At 39.3% G+C, this 18930-nt stretch overlaps 1 protein-coding gene and 1 long non-coding RNA gene across 12 annotated transcripts in view; one reads left to right on the top strand and one right to left on the bottom strand.

The window, feature by feature from the left end:
* Positions 1-1751: 1751 nt before the first annotated feature.
* NEK2 (NIMA related kinase 2) lies at positions 1752-9403 on the bottom strand. 2 transcript variants are annotated; one of them, XM_068185757.1, is made up of 10 exons: positions 9244-9403; positions 8858-9075; positions 7617-7854; positions 7017-7099; positions 6636-6762; positions 5657-5876; positions 4650-4704; positions 4497-4567; positions 3596-3643; positions 1752-2027 (listed from the first exon to the last, which is right to left on the bottom strand). In XM_068185757.1, the coding sequence occupies exons 1-10, from the start codon at positions 9337-9339 to the stop codon at positions 1804-1806; spliced, it is 1380 nt and encodes a 459-aa protein (XP_068041858.1). In that variant the 5' UTR covers positions 9340-9403; the 3' UTR covers positions 1752-1803. The 2 variants fall into 2 exon arrangements, with proteins under 2 accessions (XP_068041858.1, XP_068041859.1); XM_068185758.1 differs by lacking the exon at positions 3596-3643 and having other exon boundaries at positions 9244-9402.
* Positions 9404-12420: 3017 nt separating this feature from the next.
* LOC137471419 (uncharacterized) overlaps positions 12421-18930 on the top strand; it is a 35516-nt gene continuing 29006 nt past the window's right edge. For 8 of the 10 annotated variants that reach the window (XR_010997590.1, XR_010997589.1, XR_010997586.1 and 5 more), the window contains exon 1: positions 13287-14095. This is a non-coding gene — a long non-coding RNA (uncharacterized lncRNA). Of the gene's footprint in view, positions 12546-13286; positions 14096-18930 lie in introns of those variants that run through there. The other 2 variants (XR_010997587.1, XR_010997588.1) reach the window with 2 other exon arrangements.

Raw genomic sequence — 18930 nt, 5'->3', positions numbered from 1 at the left:
TCCATGGCAGTCAGGTTGGGACAAGATGATCTGTAAGGTCCTTTCCAACCCAAACCATTCTGTGACTCTATGAATATGGTCTTTCATGAATCAGTATTAATTTTCTTGGCTGCCTGTTTTCCTTCTTTCATTGATACCTGCATTTTATAGACAAAACATTCTTGAATCCTTTGTATTTTTTCCAATTGTACTGACACCACTGTATCTTAACCTTTAATGTTTTATGGGTTAAGCCATAAAGATCCACATGAAGGCCAGAACTGCGTTACAGTGCAATGCAGTGATTCAGACACAGAACAGAAAAACCTGAGTGTGCAAACATGGTGACAAAGCAGGGATTTACCCTCCACATACATGTGAGAAACTTCCGAAATATGAAAGAATGCAGAGGAAAGCTGCACTAACCTACATGGCACATTCCCACCACACCTACTGCCGAGGAATGACCACCAAAATGTTGGTAGTTTTAAATCAGCAAACAAAATAGTAATTTCTAATTATTTTAAACAAAGGTTATGGTGCAAACAGCAACCACTCTCCAAGCAGATGTAAAGTTCTGCTGGGTTGTTAAGAATCTGCTAGAGCAGATCTGTTGTTGGGTTGCTCAAGTACTTCTTTATCTGCAAATCATATAATGATTTGGGTTGGAAGAGACCTTTAAGATAATCTAGTATGTCAAATTAGATTGATGTTTCAAAGAAGATTCTCTCTCATGAAGTAAAAACTATCTAGAATATCTCCTCAGATAACATTCATAGCCCAATAAGGAAACATGTTTTGAAAACAAGCTGTTTTGTAACAATGTATGTTTTATGGCATTTCAATCCAAAGAGAAAAAAATCTTTATATAAAACATATGCTAGACACTATAGTTTCAAAGGATATTTTAAAAATCATGAGTTGAGTGCATGAAACTTATACCACCTTAAGTGAGCAACTCCTACCTGAGCAAAGAATTGTTAAGGGTAAGATGGAGATACCTCCTAAACTTCAAGAAAATAAGGATTTGCTATTTAAAGGACAACTGTCCCACCCCAGAACCCAGATGCCAATACGATGGATGGTGTTCCATTCTGGACATGAGTCTCAAGGGACCAGTATATAACACAATTTCAAGGCAAGGCAAAGAAGTTGTTATTTCAAATGCCACGCCCTGACACAGGCCTTGTAGGAGGATGGACAAGGCAGTCAGCTGCTCAGGCAGGAAGGAATATAAACTCAGAAGTTATGTTATTCTGACCCATCCCACACATTAGTGAAAACATAACATTAAAAGTAACCTGCTTTGATAGAGCACTTAGTAGGAAGAGATGCATAAAATCTTCGTGCTTTTTTGCCAAAAAATATTAACAAGTGCAGAAAAGCAGGCACTGTTTTCCCATATATACAGAATATCAACACTTCCTTTATCAACAACTGTGCATTACATACAGCATTTTAACCTACAGACTGTGAATCTCTGTACATCTTTCACCTGAAAAGTTTTTCACATCAGATTTTAAACAAATAATTTATATATATTCATTCTTTATATTTTCAGAAGAGTAATGTATGCTAAACAGGAGGACCAAAATATTTTTCTTTAATAATACAATTAATTCAGTATGTTTTATTTGATATCAGAAGCACCTATTTTCATCATATAGCATCTTATGCATTTATCATAAACTACCTATCATAAATGAAGAGTTTGTACAACTGTTAAAATAATTTTTCAGTAGGTTCTAGCTTAAGAGAGGGAGGCAAAAGTCTCTGCCTATACATTTAATCTTCTTTTCAAAGATAAATTTATCTGTTACAGTTTCAACGCATGCCCAAGATTTGTCTGCTCTTTAGTTGATAGTTTTTTTCCAGTTCAGCCAGTGCTTGAGCCCGTAGATTTGCAGCATATAGACGCCGTTTGAGATCAGAGTTTTTCCCTTTGGAAAGGAAATAGTTTTCCATATTATGAGGTACAGCTTTCTCTTCACTTCCATCAGAGTGTGAGATCTTCTTGGTTGTAGAAAGGGGAAGCAGGAGTGCATTATCTTAAGAAATCAAAAAGTACTGCATTAGTGCATGTTCCATCATTTATTGCTTTTAACCCTGGTGCCCATTTTGTCATCTACCTATGGCTTTACGTGATCTAATTAAATGCATCTCTGTTAATAGCAACAATGATTTTCTATTTTTTGAGAAAAAAAATGAAAACAAGCCTTTTAAACGATCATGGTAAAAGGATATATGCCCATAGTATTTTTTAGGGTGCACCTCCCAATACCTAAGGAAAGATTAGTTGATTAAGGAAAGACAACATGTTTTTTCTGAAGGACAGAAATTAAATAAACAGTAACATAAAGGAGTTACAAAAGAAAATGCAGAATGAATTTCCAGCTTTTCAGCTACTGAAAAAATTTTGTCTTTGCTTCACAGCAAAGGCAGACTCAACCTGGCCAGTGGTCTTCGTACTTCACCCACATTGTTCCAACTCTATCTTTGTATTAAGTCACTGGGGTACACATTAGGCTCTGACTTGAAGAGAAATTAGTTTAGGTGAATAAAAAATTAGTAGCTACTAATTAATAGCTACTTTCACTGCAGTCTCCAGAACAGGAATTTTCATAGCATATCCTGTAGCATGCCACCATCAAAAGGCAGTTAATGACTCAAGAGTAGAAAAACTGCCATCAAAAACTATTATAACAGCTGAGTTGCCTCACATAAGAGCCAACTTCACAAGACCCAACTTCAAGGTGTGATTTTTATTTAATCAAAGGTCTAACTATTCTAATCTCCATACTGAAGTGTTAATTGTTTATTTATGGGACTACAGCAAGAATGCAAAAAGCACAAAAGAGCAAGAAAGAATTTTTAAAGCCAGCAAATATTTCGGCATTTTTTAGCTTCATTAGTGTAAGTCAGATCTGTTTTAACATTAAATGGTTCACTAAGAATCAGAACATTCCTGTAAAAATAGGGTAGCATCTAGGACACAGTCTCAAAAACCAGGATTTTTGGTATTCCTTTTTATTGTCAAGTGAACCCAAGAAACTTCTAGAAGAAATAGAATCCCTTCTGGAAGGGATGTGAGAGATGCAATCCAGTTGTGAAAAACACAGCAATATTTGAGCAACTGAAAACACAAGTAAACGCTCTTAGTACCACTATTGGAGAAACACTTGGTCCATTTGTATGAGAATAGGCATAATTTTAGAAACAGTGTTACAAGAGCACCATGGAATGAAATAGAAGAGCAGCAAAGCACATGCTCTACAGATACTGCAAATTTTGGTCAGTTTCATAATAACTATGTTAACTTTTCTGCTTATCAAGCTTGAGATATTAACCACCTAAACTGGTTTTGCCTATCCTCAAAAACTAATATGCCTGGTAAGGTCAAAATATCATGTAAAAGGGTGGGAAATGCAGAAGAGAACAGAAGTAAGAGCTGAAGCTCATTTGCATTCAGTCATCCAGTTTTAGATGCAACATCAGAAAGCCAAAAGCAAGTTTGTTCTCAAATTCTTTAATGTGTTGATGTCAGACAAGATGTTGAGAGACGGGTGGAATTCCCAAAGTTGATAGAAATGTTAGGTACAGCTCAAGAAGCACTCACTTTCTAGGGGCATTTTACTTGTGTCCTTTTCTGCTCTGATAGGCATGTCTTGGAAAAAAAAAAAAAAAAGCTACTTCAGTTTTATTTGCTTTGGAGGCAGTGACATGCTTATCTTGCTTTATCAGACCAAAGCTAAATGACGAGAGTTACTGCATGTTAAAGAGTGTTCACATGTCTTTGTTCTAGAGTACTACTTCTGACCCAGCCCTTCACTATCCCTGCCACTATTTAAAAAGGCATTTAGATACTTGAATATTATTTTTAATAATAAAAGATGGGCGCAATTAACAGATGATACCCTTAGGATAGCAAAGAATGAACAACTAAGGGCAAAGTGAGTATAAAATACTACTATGAAACAGGACTAGAGGCAGTCAGGAAGTATTTTAGTACATTTTCAAATATGAGTTTTTCTTTCTTTCTGTAATAGCCGTGTGTATTCTTCATAGTTTATATGATGCACCCACCAGTCACAGCTGGGTCCCTTGCAACAAATAATATTTGCCATGTTGAAGCTTTTGGAAGTTTAAGGAAAGCTGAATTTATTAGACAGGTGCAATTTTATTAAAATTAACTAAATCAAAGGTCTGTAAAAAGACATCCATACATAAAATAAGGGTTACAAGGAGGTGCTTCCCTTAGCTCACCACAAGAACCTAATTTCCCAGACAGCACAAGACTGCAGTGCAAACAGTGCTAACTCAGGCTTATGGTTGAGCATCGCTCATTAAGTCCTTTTGCAAAGCAGAATATCAAAAGTCTCTTCTCAACCTTGCAGCCATAACTGGGCTTTGCCTTGCCCCAAGGGGACTGTGCCGAGCACGCTGAGCACCTGGGGCTTTCTTCTGGTCACACCAGTCTACATCAACCCGTGCAAGCGCCTTCTTGAGTATTTGCATACCTGGACCTTCCGCGCACGTTACCTCCCGCTGTTGCTTCTGGAGATTGCACCTCTTCAGCAGGCTTTCAGCTCTGGTTTGGGAAGAGAAGTTTAAGCTTTTTGTTGTAAGACTGTAGAGTTTCCAATATAGACTATTATAGGTTAGTAAGATACCTAGCAAGTTTGTCCTCTGCCAGTCTCTCCCGAACACAGAGTTCCCGTTCTCTCTCTGGAAGCAGAAATATGGTAGTTTGCAGCATGAACACGTAAATGTTAGAGTGACTGTGCATGGGGGGCTTCTCTTACAGGGAAAGACAGCAGTAATAGCCAGTCAGGGGCACCCACACTTCTGATTCTATGGCTCTAAACAAAGGTATCTGTTGTGTAGATACACCTTTATCAACGCACTAATAAAGCACTGACAAGTACTCTGAAATGCCAGGCACACTTTTGTCCCAAACTGTGGTCTGCAACAACAAATAGATAGCAACTTTCTATTCTGCACATTAACTCATGACACAGATGACACCAGGTTTAAATATTTATATACCAGATATTATAATTCAGCTATGATTAAACACCCTGCTTACAACAGCAGCAGCTGTTATTCAGCTCAGATAAAAAATACATATGGTTAAAATCTGTATTGCAGAGCCTACTGCATATGCAGAGAGATATTTTATATGGACAGGAAATACCAACACCTGAGGACCAGCCATCTATAGACTCACAGGTAAGCTACCTGTGGGGTGCAGCTTTCATAAAAGCAGTTGACAGTTTAATCAAAGATTTTTTTTTCCTCCAGCATCAGGCTCACCTTCAGTTACATGTTAGGATAGGCAATGTTTACTTACACAGTTGATGAAAAGCAACCTACACTGCACAGTGCAGACCCTACATTTCTGTACACTTTCCTAACTGCCACTCATGTTTAATAATCTTCACAAACCAGATTTCCATATCTAAATTGTCAATTCTATCTTAGTAACTTAAAAAAATCTAGTATAGCGGAGTAAGCCCTGAGCATTCTTGTTTTGGTCTTTAGACCCAATTATAGTGGTGAATGCAGGACTACAGTATTCTAGTGCATTAAAATGAGGCTTGTGAAAACTGCCTAATTTTTCTTCCACCAACTGAATCAGAATCCCATTGCCACCCCTTTCCAAAATGGAATAGCATACGCTCCAGACGTTGTTCTCTCTCCTTAATGGCTTGCTCTCGCTCCTGTAATTGTTGCTCCTTCCGTTTCAGCTCATTCACTGCAGCATCTGAGAATTGCAGCCTTTCTAGCTCCCATGGTCTCAAGCCTCTTCTATCAGAATTCTGTTTCTGTTCTTCTGTCACCACATCTTCTATTAAGGGGTGCCGCAGAATATCTTCAACAGAAGGTCGGCAGTAATCCTAAAGGAAATTGGGAAAAGGAAAGGCATTACCAACAGGTTCCACCTGTAAGAAGAAACATTAAGGCCAGAGAATTCCAAGGAAGACCAGCTGAGGCGCTACAAAGTGAAGGAGAGATTGGAGAAAACTGGAATTAGGAAGCAGTAGCGCAGCAGAATGATAAAAGCTAAGGGAGGAGGCTGTTACCAGCCTTCAGATCCAGAGCTGCAAGACTGTCTCCCACCCCAAGGACCCTCTCCAGCAGATTCCTCAGCTAACACTACTGAACAATCCAATCCATGCCTGCTGGAGGCTTGGGTGCTTGTTACAGCTTTGTTGCCCGTGCCATGTTCTTCTCAACACCTCCACACCAGCCGTGGGGGAACAAGCTATACATTAGCCATATAAAGCAATCCCCAAAATGAAGAAAAACAGCCCCTTCCAGCTCTTAAACACACTGGAACCATTTTAACCCTGAAGTTATAAGGCCTCAATAAGCATGCAAGCTTATTGAGGCCACCTTTATTGAGGTTTATCTACGTAAGCCAATATTGAGGCCACCTTTTGGCATCCTGTAACCCTGGCATGACACTTGAGCTGCTGCCTTTGTTTGATGGACTCAGAGCAAACTCCTTCCTGCGTCCTCTACAAGTGACACTGCCAGTGATGAGGTGATAACAACCACTACTTCAGGTAGGTTTGTTTCATAATTGAGAAGAAAAACTAGCATTTCAGTACTAGCACAAATTATAGGTGGAAAAATTAGTAATTGGTTCTTACCTTTACATTCAGCATCTCCTTGAGAAGGTCATTCAGCTCATCTGAGTAACGATATGGTATTCGCCTGACCCTCCCTTCCCTTATCTTTTCTGACAGCTCTTTTTGGTTGAAAGCTGTAAATGGAGGCCTGAAAAAGAAAATTTGTCTTGGATTCTTTCACTAGTTTTACAGGACTTATTTTCAGGGAAAAAAGTATCAGATTATAAAAAAAAAAAAAAACTGCAGTCAAGGTTTGTTTTGACTATCTAATGTCAAGACCAATAGAGAAATAAAAATCTAGGACTAGTCTCTGAAACCTTTAAGCCTTCATCTATACAAAATATAATCACATCTACATTAGCAATCATTTTTCCACATTTGTTATCACACTACCATACTTACGAGAGAGCACATAATTCATACACAATACATCCTAGCGACCAGATGTCAGATTTTTCATTGTATGACAAGTAGTTCATTTGTTCCTAAAGAAAGAGAACAATCTTGGGTTTATTAACAAAGATATGGTTCATTCATGCAACTATTTCAGTCAATATTAATCTTGTCCACACAAAGTGCCCTGTATCAGGGAAATAAGTCATTCCTGCTCATTTCCACTACAACTTAAAATCCTGCCATTAGGAGGTAATTTAATAAGTGCTTTACCTTAACAGTATGAAGCATAAAAGCTCTCTAACTTCTCTGTTCCTTTTAAGGAACAATATACTCCAACACTGCTAGTGTCCCAAGAATATAACAAATCTTATACAGTGAAGAGCAGCTTTTATTAGAAGGAAGTTGATTGTGTGGGAAAGAAAGGAGATGAAAATAACTGCAAAATAACCTTGTCTCCAGAGCACATATACTTTATGAAAAAAGTCACCTGCATTTAACACCAATAAGGCTTCATTAAAACCTCCCAAACATTCATGGACTCTGAGACCAACACAGCACACCTTGGAGGGGCAAAAGGGAAGATAATGTAGAGGAGGGAGGTCTTACTGGAGACATGTAGTATGGAGTGCCAACAAACGTTGTGGCAAAGCTGGTATCATGGTGCAATATCCTAGCCAGTCCAAAGTCTCCAAGTTTCACATTCTGTTTGCCATCTAGAAAGACATTTGCTGGTTTCAGGTCTCGGTGCACAGTGACTGCACCATCGCTCCGTCTGTGACACTCCTTCAAGGCCAACGTTAATTGAGTCAACACTCTGAGAACAAAGCTTTCATCCAAGAAGTGCCTGAAAAATGAACACATTGTTTAACAGATTTTCTGAACACACATCAGTTTGATTAGTCACTCCTAGTTTTAGTTCCATAACTTTTTAACAGTACTATCATAAAACACCACTTAAATAAGCACTATCAGCAACAGGCATCTACATATTCTACCTTTAAAACTGATTAAAAAAAAAATCACTGCAAATATGTTAGATGACATTGAGGCTTTCATTGCAGAATCCCTGCAGTATTTCTTTCCTCCCCCATACCACCTAACAAACACGTAACATTTTCACTACTTACAAATATCAATTTGATGCTTTTGTGATGAGATCTGTGCCTTTGATCACTCAAGATAACGATATGTTGTCACTTGTTAATAATGAGCAACATACAATAACAACCAAAACAGGGCTGGTTTTTAAATACAGACTTCCTTAAGTGAAAACACTGATACTGGCAGGCAGCTGCAGAACTGTTTTAGACTATCGTCACAAAGTAAGAGGTCGTGTCATGTACTTGTTTGAGCTAAGAATGTGAAAACTGACACTATACTTAAGTAGGATGCTAAGTCTAAGATTAGACCAAGGTGAAGCCTTATGAACTTGATGTCTCTCCAAGCTTTATATATAGGCAGATAAAACAGCTTTTCACATTCCATTCCAAATCACTGCTCCCTTCCAAACACTTTGGCGTTCTCATAAATCCCAGGGTCCCGGGAGTTTTACTCATGGGGAAGAACATTCATAGCCAGAAACCCCTCAACAGCTTCTGCCTCACCGGAGAGCTCTGGGTTTCTTACTAATTCAGCACCAACATCCAATCAGGGGATGCATTCAACAGCACAGTTCTCATCGCTTTGTAACTTTGTACAAAACCTTTCACGTTGGAGAAGAGTTGTAGGGTCGAAAGGGCTTAAAACATGAAACTGTTGAGCAGTTACAAAGTAAGTTTCCCTTCTCTCTGGACTGCCCAAGACACGTGCAAGACATTCCAAACACGCCACAAGCTCATTCCACGTGCCTTTCTTTCGCGCACTTGGCGATCAAGCTGGCCAGGTCGCCCCCGTCGCAGTACTCCATGACGATGTACAGGGTGGTGCTGCTCCTGTCGATGATGCGATCGTAGTAGCGCACGATGTTCGGGTGCCGCAGCTCCCTCAGCAAGTTCACCTCCGACACGAGCATCTGCTTCTCCGACTCCGTCATCGCGCCATAGTCCAGTTCCTTCCATACCAAGATCTGCGGAGGCAGAAGCACCCTGGGGAGTGACCGGGACAGCGGCCAGGGCAGCGCAGGGGGAAGAGGGTGTGCCGGAGCCGCTCGCTCGCGTGTCGCGGAGAGCCGCCAGCACCGGGCAGGGACTCACGGCAGTAGCAAAGCTGCGCTGCGCTGCCCCCGCCTCCTCACCTTGCCGTCGGCCTTGCGGCGCACCTTGCGGCACTTCCCGTAGGAGCCGGCGCCGATGGTGATCAGCACCTCGTAGTCGTCGGGGCGGCCGGGCATGGCGGGCAGCGCACGGACCGCGCCGGGCCGCGCGGGCCCCTGCGCTCGCGCCGCGCCGTTCAAACGCACCGCCCCGCCCGCCCATTGGCCGCGCCGCCCGCGCGCCCCGCCCTCCCATTGGCTGCGCCGCCGTAAACAGCGCCCGCGAGGCCCGGCGGGTACGGCCGTTACCGCTGGGGGCGGGGCCCGAGCCCATCGCGAGACCGGGGCGGGGCCCCGCCGCCCCTCGGCCCGCCCCGCCCCGCCCGGGGGCTGAGGGGCGCGACCTCCGAAGCTGTGCCGGCTGTTTCCCTTCGTTTTTCCCGACTTTTCGCGTTTTCCCTTTTTCTTCCCTTTCCTTCCCTTCCTCCTGATCAGACAAATCACTGGGCCTGCAGGTATCAATAAGTCACATATTCATAGGTCCTCAGGAAGGGTGGGGTTTTTTCCATTAAAAAAACAGTAAATCATCACCTTTCTTGAAATGCTTACATTCTTATCTATTGGATAGATAATTTTACTATTCAGAAATGCTAAAAAAAAAAAAAAAAACTTAATCTGCTTACAATAATGTAAATCCTGTCAGGATTTATTGCAGTCTACAGCTTCTTCATGAGGGGAAGAGGAGGAGCAGACGCTGATCTCTGCTCTTGGTGCCCAGTGACAGGACCCGAGGGAATGCCCTGAAACTGTGTCAGGGCAGGTTTAGGCTGGATATTAGGAAAAAAATTTTCACCCAGAGGGTTCCAACTGGCCACTGGAACAGGCTCCCCAGGGCAGTGTCACAGCACCAGCCTGACAGAGCCCAAGAAGTGTTTGGGCAAAGTTCTCAGGCACATGGTGTGACTCTCACGATGTCCTGTGCAGGGCCGGGAGCTGGACTTAATGATCCGTCTGGGTCCCTTCCAACTAAGCATGTTCTGTGAAAGTCGCCCTTTAAAACCAGTGTGGAAAATTTCTTCAAAAAATTTTCGTCAAAAAATCACTCCTGAATGACTACAAAAGTCATGGCAGCTCTCCTGTCCCACCACATATGAACACCCATGGTACATCATACACAAACCACCTGCTGAAAACAAACCAAAGAACGTAATGGCTTGAATCGTAAAATTTGGGAAGTGCAAACTGTGGGTCCACATCCAAACGTGAAGCCAGCAAATACTGTGGTTACATTAAATGGCACTGAGTAACACCACAATCTACTAATGGCACTATATGCATTTTAAGAAGAATGTTGTGTATTTTCTAGCATAATTTATGATAAGGAATGATGCCAAGGTGCAGTTCTGCAGTTCAATTTAATCTCTATCCATATGGCAGTAGCTGTGACTGGAACAGGAACTCCTTCAGCAAAGCATTGTAACATGTAATAATATAGAATCATCATGGCCTGGGCTGGAAGGGACCCTGAAGGTCATCTTGTTCCAACTCCCTGCCATGGGCAGGGACACTTTTCCTGAATCAGGTGTGAAAGGGAACAGTTGTATGTCCTGACCTAGAAATTCAGCAACAGGACAGAGTAGTTCCTCATTTTGCATCACCACATGGTCTCAGTTATTTCCCAATTTTGTTTCAGCTTTGAAATAGGTTTGAGTAGGTGTCATGCTATGACTGAATATTCATGAAATATTCTTTTATTAGTCTTTAGAAAAAATCAAAACCTTTACTTTTATTATCAGGAGGCACAAAAACTCCTGCTGTCCATTATAAAAATTGTATAGGCTTCTATCTGGTAGAGAATGTGTGGTCATTACAGGAAAAAATGAGCAAATGAATTCTACAGTGTAAAGGTATTTTGGTTTTGAAATTAATGGGTAGCAGGGTGATCTAAAGGGTTCGTGTTTATTACTGATTTCAATTACCTTGAAAGAAAATCCTCACATTCATTAGCATAGGGAATAAATTATGGCATTACTCAATAAAAATAACAAGCAGTATAGTATGTATTATTCAGGCTGTAAGCTTCATTACTGGTTTAAAATATCTCCATTTCCAACTTCTGCACATTCAAATTAGCAAAAGGTCATCATGCATTCCCACTGTTATCAATGGGAGCCTTTCTATTTATATTTCAAAAGAAATAGCGTAGGATTTCAATGCTGTGTTTTGTCTAGGCACTATCTTAAAAGTTTTTTTAGAAATGTTGGTTTGAATCAGAGAAATGCCAAAATGTCATGCTTCAAAAGCCAGCAGCAGTCATTTTACTTTTTATTATACTTATTAAGGGCTGGCTAATTTAGAGAAAAATGCATTTCTAAAAGTGGTTATTAAAATTTTTGACAGGCCCTCCATTTTCTTTCTTTCTGATTTTCACACTTATAAAATGACAAGAATTTTTTTTCCTTTTATATATGGACAAGTGAATCCAGACATGAATAATTCCAAAACTATGTATCAAGTTTGAAATGGGGGCCTCTTTTGTCATGTATTGCATTTTCAATTCTGGTCTCTTAGTTCAGGAGCAACTCTCAGATTTCTAGTCCTGAAAATACATGCGCTGACTTCAGGCCCTCAAAAGCCACCAAATAATTCTCAGTAACTTATTTATAATACTGCTTCTAATACTATATTCCGCTTTAAAATTTTTTAACATCAAATTTCACAAATTATTTCCCAAAACTTGAACAAAATAAAAGTACTCTTTGGTAGTTGCCTACCAAAGTTTTTCAGTTTTGGTGACATCTATCCTTTGTGCTGTAAGGAGTACATTTTCTCTTATTCCAGAACCTAGTTATCTAACAAAATACTAAATGCTGAAGATAAATAGTATGGCAGGCAATTTGATATTTCTCTAAAGATACTTTATCTTTTGTACGTGGAAATAGGTAAAAATAAATGTGTAACACTTTGCTGTGAAAGTCCAACACAATATAATTATACAGATTGATAGCAAAAAAAGTGTGGTAAAGTACTGAAGGAAATTAAGTTATGTATCTGGCAGCTTTTTTGTTGTTGTTGTTGTTTTCCAATCAGAGAAGATTGCACGGGTTCAGAAAGTGAAAATAAGCTCAATAGGAAAAGTACTGAAAATGAAACCATAAAAATTATTAATAATGAAAAATAAATGCACTCTATAAAAATAATTAGAAGAGCAACTGAGAAAATGTTGGTTTTTCTCTTTTCAAAGAGGTGAAAGACATGTAAAGACATAGTCCAGGATCCATGGCAGAAATGTGCCCAAGTCTTCTAGCAAAACAAGGAGGACTTGAGTATTCAATATTAGACAGGTAAGAGGTCTTAGAAATATTTTTACATAACAACAAGAGGACTTATAAATACTGGAGTGACTGAGACAATAAGTGTTTTATTTGAGTTCATTTTCACCACAGAAGTAGTTTGGAGTTTTTAACATTCAATGGCGTTTGTCCTTACATATCTATATGCACATTGGGTTTTTCCCCCTCACTTTCTCTCATCTCTGTCCCTGCCCAGACATTTTACATTTACCCAGGGCTGTTGTGCACAGATGACATAACTTTTTGGTAATGTTATATTTACTGACTTTAAAAACAGAAATCATACAGAGGATCAACAAAAACATATAAAATACTGGGATATTAGAGAGAAACTTTCTAAAAAGTACCAGAGGATAAAATTTCCCTCTATTGCTTTGTGAGGGAAAGAAAGAACATGTTCATTGACAAAATTCTACACAACACAAATGTGGACAGGACAGCAAAGGAACAAAATTGAGCAGCATTAATTCTAGTACTAGAGACCATGCTATTTTTCATCTTCTCTAATGCTTGGATTCAAAGGCAACTGAGACTCCAAGAGCAATGTGTGCATCAAGGCAAGCTCCAGTGAGGGAGTTTGTTGCAGCAGCTTTACGTTGAAGGGTTTGCATTACAAACTATTCAGATGAGGAAAACGTAAACCTCCATGAAATAAATTCAACAGCAGGTCAAGTCTTTACACAAAGGACTGTAAAATCGACAAGCCAAGAGGATAGGAATCAATGAGAGAAAAGACACATTTTTGCATTCAGAGAGGGGAGCATATGAATTCTACTAACTCCAGGTTTTTTATTATCCATTCCTTATGTTCTGTAAAGTAACATTTAAATACAGTGCACAGCTGGACATTTTGAAAGTATGTAATTACTTAGCTCTCTTGTAGTGAAACTAATAGCCCTATATGTTATGTATGTCTTCATTTATGTGCTAATTTTCAAAATAGTATTCATTAACCTTAAGAACAGAAGGTGCTTGAATTGATCTTTAAGACCACTATTTAAACTGATGAAAAGATTGATTATTTGACATGTATAGAACTTCAAAAGAGAAATTACAGAGTGTCCTTAAATCCTTAATAAGTCAAAATTTAAGATATTGGGAAGGATTCTAAGGAAGGATTCTAGTATGATAATTCATGATTTTTGTTGGCTTGCTTACTAAGTCAAGGAAAGCAGAGAAGTTGAGGATCTGTGCCTCAATTTATCCTCTTTTGAAAGGGAAACTTTCCAGATTAAAATTAATATCTAGGAGCTCTCAAAATGCTCAAAAAATGCTTTAAGTGATACAGTAAGTAAATATTTTGCTTTAAGTGATACAGTAAGTAAGTAAAGCTGCTTAATTTTTTACAAGCAACAATATTAGAGTTTCTTATTGTGGAACAGCCAGTCTCAAATGTTTTTCCATAAATTTATTTGTACTTACGGTCCCTTCAGATGTATTGGGAGAAAGTTTTTCAAGTTTTTCAATATATTTCAAGAAAGTTTTTCAACTATCACCAGAATTCAATGCACCATTATTGTCACAGATATTTTCATTATGAGGTCAGTCACTATTTCTCTAACTCCCAATGTCTACAAACCCATGATATAATCCCAATAATAAGATTCCTCCCTGCCTTGTTTCTCCTGTGGTAGAAAAATGCACAGAATTCACATTAAAGTCGCATCATGAGCAATGATGCCAGAATCTCTTCCAGGTTTTCTCCCAGGTCATCACACCTGCAAAATGTTGTGCAGCTCCAGCTTTCCCTGAATGCAGCACTTTTCTGTCCACTTGGAAGGGATGGTCCCAAGGCAGTGTGGTAGTGTGCAGAGCCTCTGGGAACAGGTGGCACACACAGGAGCTGATGGCAAATGTAGTCACTTACCTTTGCTGGGAGCTCTAACAACCATCCTGGGGGCAGGAGGCCTTCATTTTCAATCACATGATGGTAAAGTTGAAAATACTGACACAAAAAATTATTGGAAAAAAAAAAGTGTGGCTTGAGATTGTGAAATATTTTTTGAAAGTTTGAAATGTTGTACTGATTATCCTGTCAGCAAAATTCTGAGATAAATTGTAGCCAGGGAAATGTTAGGAAATTGACAGCTTGGGAAAATTGCTGACATTTTATGCACTATGCACAGTATTTTGCCTTTTACATTTTTAATAAAAATGTGTACTTAGCTAAGGACTATTCTCATTGCTTCCACAAGTGGCAGAGCAGTGTCAGGGAGACTGTCATCAGGGTTTTGTTTCCAGTAAACAAAGACTGATATTCATCCTTCTGTTACTTTCTTCTGCCTCTCAGAATCCTCTGTTTAAAGAGTATTTTCCACTAGGCTGTTTCTGTTATTAAGCTTACAATTAAATTGTTGTATGCATCTCTGGAAGGCTTTATAAATAAAAGAGAGAATTGCAAGAGTAGGAGGAACAAAAAATGAAAGAAAACTTTCTAGCATTTTTATGTTGACAACCTATGTTTTCAGGAAAGTATATAGTAAATGTAAGCACTCACACTGCATAAAATCCACAAAAACTCTGTGGGTTTCCTAAATCAAAATGTTGTTAAATCAAAAATTTGTCCTGTGCCTCAGTAGTGTGCGGAAAATCACGCTGTGCAAGACCAGTGTCCACAAAGGAGAGAGAGGAACCCTGCAAGAATCTGCCTTGCCTTGCCTTGCACTCGGGAAAGGATAAGCCACATTTGTAACAATCCGATCGTGAGACCACTTCAGATGGCAAACATTTATATCCATGGACTTGAAGTCACTGGGGAATCTGGGCTGCTTATTTCTTAAGTCTGAGGTTCTGTTTTGCAGTCAGTGAGATTTTAGGTGGGAGAAGAAAGAAGGATATCTTACAGATTTTTTTTTTTGAGTGTATAAATAAGGACATTTTAATATATGTGAATATACTAATTATTTTTTCAGTTCTGTTGAGGACCTTGAGATCCGTGACACAAGGGATTCTTTCTTAAACTCAAGGACTGACAAAATATAGGGACAGGACAAAGGGAAGTGGCTTTAAACTGAAAGAAGTCAGGTTTAGATTAGCTATTGGGAAGAAATTCTGTGCTATGGCAATGGTGAGGCACTGGCACAGGTTGCCCAGAGAAGCTGTGGATGCCCCGTCCCTGGAAGTATTTAAGGCCAGGATGGATGCAGCTCTGAGCAACCTGATCTAGTGAAAGGTGTCCCTGCCCATGTTAGGGGGGTTGGAACTGGATGATCTTTAAGCCCATTCCAACTCAAACCATTCTGTGATTCTGACAGGATTGTTTGGATGAGTCACACCGAGCTCACAAGCCACAAGTTCAGCACCATCAGTACAGAGACATTTGGTCAGAGCTCTCAGTTACATTTCCTGCTCTCTCAGGTAAAATCCCCAAAGGGGCCTTGGCACCTCTGATGAACAGAGCGAAATTATATCTTCTGCACGAGTTGGTGGCAGTGGCACCAAGTGTACATCCCTGTGTCTGCTGGCAAGAGAAACTGAAGTGCTTTAACAGTGCTGATACTCACAAGGCTTCTAGTCACCTGAAAGAGGAATGAGGCAGCCTGTCCCTCTCTGAACCACCTTCAATCTGTGAACTCAGGAGACCTTCTTACCACGGTGACACAATAGTTCCAATTTTATTTTGCTGGTCTCTTTGTAAACTTTTTTTTTTTTGTGCTTTCTGTGGGAATTGTTCGACAATGACAGCTGTCTAGAAGTCTTAAAGTGGTGCATAGGATCTTAGGGAGCAAAGCTGGAGACTGGCAAATGAGCCACATCAGTACATCAGTCAGTTCAGGGCCTTCATGGAAGAGCTGTGGCTTCTGAGAATCAATGAGACTTTCTCTTCTGCAGCTATATTTGCTGCTTTTTAAGGTGGGTTCACAGTTAACCAGGATTTCTCTATCGCAAGACCTTTTTCATGACCTTTTGATACCTCTTTTTTTAAAATTTCCAGTTAATTGCAGTGTCTCTGGGTTTCTAAGATTTCTGATTTTTAAGATACTAAGAGACTTTCTGGGTCAGAAGACCAGTCCCAGCTTTATCACACTGCAATTCTGGATGTGGTGAAAATCCCTAAAACCATAAGTGAAAAAACAAAACAAAAATCCCCACTCATCAGATAAAGCAAAGGAATAAATTTGATTTACAATCTGCTTCTGCAGAAGGCCTCATTCCTCATTTATTCAAATTATTCAAATAACTTGTTGAAAATTGATATAATTATTTGTAATTATTCTTGGTTAGAGTCCTAGAATTATGTGATTGCATCTAGATGCATGCATCATAAATGCAGGAGGTACCTCCTAGATGAGGAGGAAATGTAATTTTATTTTTCAATTTATTAATTTTTACTAGATAAAAATATTCACAAAGTTTAATTTTCATGATCCTAAACAGAAGTTCACTGAACCTATCTTTATTACATTTCTTTTTGTAAGGTAAGGGGTAGAACCTCTGCAGTTATGGAGGCAAAATTCACTGTTTTTTGAATGTTTAGGAAGGTTAAAAACACCTTAGAGTTGAGTGACTGATATGCAAGTAATGTCATTGTGTGTTTCCTTTCTACAAAATCAGGCCTGTAGTGTTAAGATGAGTAGGTTATTCCTAGTAGAATATAACCATTGGAGCAGCAGCGGTTAATTCAAAATTAGTTTGTTTTTAATCCATCTCATTCTTTGTCTTTCTCTCATGATACACATTTGAATTTCACATTTCCTTCTACAGTAAATTCAGCTATGTTCTTATGATTGTCTAGCACAGGTGCTTAGTAGGATTCAATATGTATCAGATAAGCATCTGAACTTGATTTTTTTTTTTTTTACATTTTTATTAAAAGCCATGACAAAGCTACTGGGTCTCATTCTGCAACAGCAGAGAGTAGTTTAGGCTAGTATTGATGGCTGAAGTGAAATCACTCTGCAAGCAAAGTACAAAATTGATTGTAAAGGTCTTTAGTTAAGTCCACGTTTATTAAAAATGTGCATTGAGTTTACTGGTGGTGTGTCTAAGAAGATTCTGTCTTCTCATTTGAAGCAATGCTACATCTAAACAAAATGGGTCCTGTCCACCAGTAGCTTGCACAATTGGGCAAATTCCTACTGAAACAAGTAGAAACTCCCTGCCAGTTTAAGTCTAGGTTGGAAGTATCTTTTTTTGGAAATGGATACCAGTCCTACATATGCTGTGATGCCAGAGGATCACCAAATGAATAATCAGGAAGATTTCAGCATTAGAAAATAGGGGCATGACATCTGGTGGCAAAGTTCTCAGCAGATTTTTAATGCTCAGAGCAATGAAACCTCAGCTGGAAATCACTTTCTGCCATGAGGCTTCTCGCTAACTCATGCTAACCAAGAAGACAAAGCATCCATTTGTGAAATCTCTCATCTTCTTCTAGTTACTGAGGAACCTCAGGCACAAATTTTAAAGCCTGATCTAGAGATACAACATAAAGCCCAAATCACATCAATACCATTGTAATTTTTCCCATCCAAACGACAGCAAGTACTGTTAGACACAGCAAAAAGTGTCTCTGAAGTAAGGCAAGCTACAGAAACATAATCTGTAATTTATGTATGGCATTAAATAACAAAGGAAGAGAGTTCCAGCTCCTTTTGGCACAATTTTCGAAAATCTTTGATACAAAGCAGCCCAAACATGACAAGACACTGTCCTAGTCCTGATGTACCTGAAGATGAGAAATGTTCCTGAATAACCCCAGTGAAAAGAGGCAGCACAAAAAGAGCCAGACAGAAAGACAGCAAGATCTTCTCCTCTTAAAGTCCTCTAACAGTGTTGTTTCAGAAATTTTGAAGTCATTCATCAAAAATAAGGTTTATAAGAATATGTTAATACTTTCATCTCTTATTGGAGAGCAACTGGAAATTCCTGTCTTTAAGGAAAATGCTCTGATGATCCATAATAGTCAAGTGTACCTTCTGTATGTAATAAGGCATGAAGATTTGTCAGCAGAAATGGAAATAGCTGGCCACCACATGTTGCTTATGAAGACCATGGTTTGGCTCATTCCTCCATGTGGCGATCTAACATTATATCTGTAATCTAACTTTCAATGTTCCATATCCACTCCTGTCAAGGGAGGATGCTGTGAAACAGAACATAAAATGTCTTACAACCTCTGCTACCTACACATACCAGAAAAAAGCATCAAATGAAACATATTTCTCTTCACACAGGATGACTGCCATCTCTCAGCCCAAGAACTGGTCATATATTTTTTTAAAAACAGCTGCCAGCAGAGACACAGTGTGACCCCTGTTCCTATTCTGTTTGGACAACAGCAGAGTTTTGTCTTAATCAGTCCTACATTTTGCTTACTTAGTAGCAAAAGGAGAAGAGGAAATGGTGCTTATCTATTACAAGTAGAATACCTGTT

The sequence above is a fragment of the Anomalospiza imberbis genome, chromosome 3, assembly GCF_031753505.1.
Source record: "Anomalospiza imberbis isolate Cuckoo-Finch-1a 21T00152 chromosome 3, ASM3175350v1, whole genome shotgun sequence".
Taxonomy (NCBI): Eukaryota; Metazoa; Chordata; class Aves; order Passeriformes; family Viduidae; genus Anomalospiza; species Anomalospiza imberbis.
The sequence above is the reverse complement of the archived record's forward strand: the minus strand, read 5'-3'. Positions and strand labels throughout refer to the sequence as shown.